Here is a 3,184-nt window from a genome sequence, read left to right on the forward strand (position 1 = left end):
ATGACCTGGGCCCAAGGCAGATGCTTAACCAACTGAACTCCCCAGGCACCCCATCAAACCTGAATTTTCACCACTCCTTCAGTATTGCTGAATTATAAGCGCAGGGATATAGAGCATTCTACCTCTGATGTCTCGGCACAGCTCAAAAACCTGCAGCCAGGATTATACTTGGGATTTTTAAGAGGCCTTGTTTATACCACGACCACCACTGACCCTTATGCCTGTCAAGGGGACAAACCCTGTTGTCATGGACTCACACAGGTGACCCCAACAAGGCATCTACTCTGATACTTCTCCCACTTCTCCATGTGGTTCTAGATGCAATATTAGGTACATTCTTGGTACAGCATCTGGCTGGTGTACTATTTCTCACCATGAGACGGTGGCAGGGGGAAAAACCCCAGCGCTGGTGTCATACCACAAAGGGCTGAAAACCAGTGTTGCAGAAGGGAGATCAGCCGTAGGCAGCACACGCCCAAACAACTGGCAAAACCAGCAGCAACCAAGAGTTCAGCTTTTTATTGAGCAGCTTACAGAAGAGGTTTAGTCAAAAAGACCAAAGCCCATGTCATCATCAGACTCCTCAGATTCTTCTTTCTTGGCTTCCACTTTCTTCTCCTCAGCTAAAAAACAAAACAGTCAATCACAAGCCTGCTCCATATTTTAAACTCCAAAGAGCTCCAGGCCCTTCAACTTACATGGTCCAAAATACCCTAGCCCTCCTTCCAACCATGCCCCTGGTTTTAAGATTTCTACACATCATCTACTCTTAGCAAATTAAGTACTGTAGGCAACGCTGCTCTTCATCTCCACACTCCTCCCTCCAATACCAAAAGAAATGGTCTACCTGGGGCAGCAGTGGTAGAAGGAGCAGGACCTCCTGCTGGCGCAGCGCCAGCTGCTGGGGCGGGTCCACCAGCTCCTACATTGCAGATGAGGCTCCCAATGTTGACGTTGGCCAGGGCCTGCGACACACATGCATACACAGATCACACTCAGTTCTGGCCTTCTGTTGGAGCACCCCGCCCACACCTCCAAAGGTACCCCTGCTTCTGAACTGACAACAACCAATTCCCAACACTATATTGTTCTTCCTTCTCCTTCGCTGGAGTCTGCCAGTGACATTTTGTCTGCTACTTAGATTCCCTAAGACTGAGATTAGATGGGGCCACGCAGCTATATTAAAATTTAGTCACAAAAGAAACCACTCAAGCTTTAAATCTTACAATTGCATTGCTGTATTTAAGTAGCAAGACAGAATAACTGAATTCCTTCCTTTTATAGATGAGAACACTGGCCCCAAAATGCTGACTTAAGCTGTTGGCAAAAAACTCGGGCTTCCTTAAACACTCAAATCAGGATTCTTTCCACGGTTCCAAATCTCCTCTTAACAGTGAATTCAATTTTTCAGACTGCTAAGTCCAGGGACCTTATTAAAGAAGAGTATCTTTATTAAAGGCACAATGTTTTCAATCATTCAAAACTCTTTGGACACAACCTGAAGATATGAAGCTAATAGCCTCTTGCCAGAGTTTAAGTAACAGAAAAGGTAGCCAGTGCCAAGTTCCTTGGGTAGGAATCTTGTCTTCGTCTTTTTAGATCCCAACAAATAGTAAATGGTCAGTGAAAGGCCACCACACCCAATTTCCATGAAACCAGACTATCACGCAGCAAGAATCTGCTTGGAACGGCATGGGCAGTATCATCCCGATTGACCCTTTTAAGGAGAAGTCATTTGGTGTGTGCATGTGTTTATGTCACACACACACACACACACACACACACACACACACACACGTGTATGTATGTGTGTGTCATGGTTTCAGAACAGAAGGAAAGAGAAACTGGATTGAAATCAAGAAGGAAAAGACAAGATAAACTTTAATTAGGCTCTAGATATGGAACTATGAGGAAACAGCACTTAAACCTACAAAAGGTCCGGTGGAATAATATGGCACCTCAGCATTTCTCATGTTACATGAAGACCTGACTTAATAAATTAGTAACGTCCCCAAATTTGCTTCTCCAAATCACTTTGCTGCGATCACCTTACCTTTGCAAACAAGCCAGGCCAGAAAGGTTCAACATTCACACCCGCTGCTTTAATGAGGGCATTGATCTTATCCTCCTAAACAAGGCAAAACAGCAATCCATCAGAGTAAAGTGTAGTTTTCGGAAACGTCTCCAAAATACTGCAACTGAAAATCACTCAAAACGTGTGCACAAAACCATGTTTAACCACTTCAAATATTCTATCTGTACTTCGTGTATGCTCATTTCAAACGACCGTTTCTTACACTCTTACGATTACCAGAAGCAAATGAAATGCACCCGGCTCCCGTGTGCTAGGCACCTTGCAAGGCGGCCAGCCCGTCCTGCCATTTCGCAGGCTGGGACTTGACCAAGTCACGCCGCTATTTTAGGTTACGAGTCAGGGCCAGAGGCGGAGCAAGCTAACGTGCGCTCCACATCACGCAGCCTGGCCCAGCCAGGCCTACTAAGAGGACTACAGGAATTCACGGCCATCACACCAAACAGGGACAGTGTCCCTAGGTGAGGGTGAGGATACCCACACGCCACGGAGTTTCGCTAAAGCAAGCTTCCAAAGCCTCAGCGCGCAACCCAAGTGTACTCCAGTCCCCCAGGAAGCTGGAGCACGTGGCCGAGGGCCCCGACCACCCCGCACGTGGGCCCGCCCCGCCACCTCCGCCGCCGCCGGGGATGTCGATGGCCGCGGCTCCGGCTGGAAAGGCCTGGCAGGGACGCCCGGCAAGCGGAGAAAAACGACCGCCCGCAGGCCGACCCCACGGCCGGCCCAGGCCCACACTCACCGTGACCGTCACCTCATCGTCGTGCAGGATGAGGGCCGAGTAGATGCAAGCGAGCTCCGAGACGGAGGCCATGGTGCGGGCGAGAGCTGAGCGGACACTGCCGGGCGCGGTGCTAGTCGCCGGATGAAGTGAGGGCCTCACCCCAACGCGGCCTTAGCTTCCTCGGAAGAACCGAGCACCTTTGCGGCAGCTGAGGAAAGGAGGTGCCGCCCCTGCGCGTAGCCTCTTATACTGGTCACGCGAACCAATCGGTGCCTGCGCCTGGCGGAAGAGGCGGAGCGAGAACCGCCCGTGCCGACCACTGTTGGCGCCTGCTCACAAAGCGCGACTCGCTCGTTAGCGAGTTCAAAAAG

General features: G+C 50.0%; 1 protein-coding gene across 1 annotated transcript; it reads right to left on the reverse strand.

Annotated features, from left to right (window-relative positions):
• Positions 1-504: 504 nt before the first annotated feature.
• RPLP1 (ribosomal protein lateral stalk subunit P1) lies at positions 505-3,041 on the reverse strand. The gene is made up of 4 exons (XM_045810765.2): positions 2,832-3,041; positions 2,054-2,128; positions 848-965; positions 505-623 (listed from the first exon to the last, which is right to left on the reverse strand). Exons 1-4 carry the CDS (start codon positions 2,901-2,903, stop codon positions 544-546), a joined length of 345 nt encoding a protein of 114 aa, XP_045666721.1. The 5' UTR covers positions 2,904-3,041; the 3' UTR covers positions 505-543.
• Positions 3,042-3,184: the final 143 nt, after the last annotated feature.

The sequence above is a fragment of the Ursus americanus genome, chromosome 28, assembly GCF_024610735.1.
Source record: "Ursus americanus isolate L20-20 chromosome 28, mUrsAme1.1.p, whole genome shotgun sequence".
Lineage (NCBI taxonomy): Eukaryota > Metazoa > Chordata > Mammalia > Carnivora > Ursidae > Ursus > Ursus americanus.

Coding starts and splice junctions, on each gene's coding strand:
- RPLP1 (XM_045810765.2), bottom strand. CDS start 2,903: ATGGCCTCCGTCTCGGAGCTCGCTTGCATCTACTCGGCCCTCATCCTG. Junction 2,129..2,831: donor ACGATGAGGTGACGGTCACG/GTGAGTGTGGGC, acceptor TGCCTTGTTTAG/GAGGATAAGATCAATGCCCT. Junction 966..2,053: donor GGCCTGGCTTGTTTGCAAAG/GTAAGGTGATCG, acceptor TGTGTGTCGCAG/GCCCTGGCCAACGTCAACAT.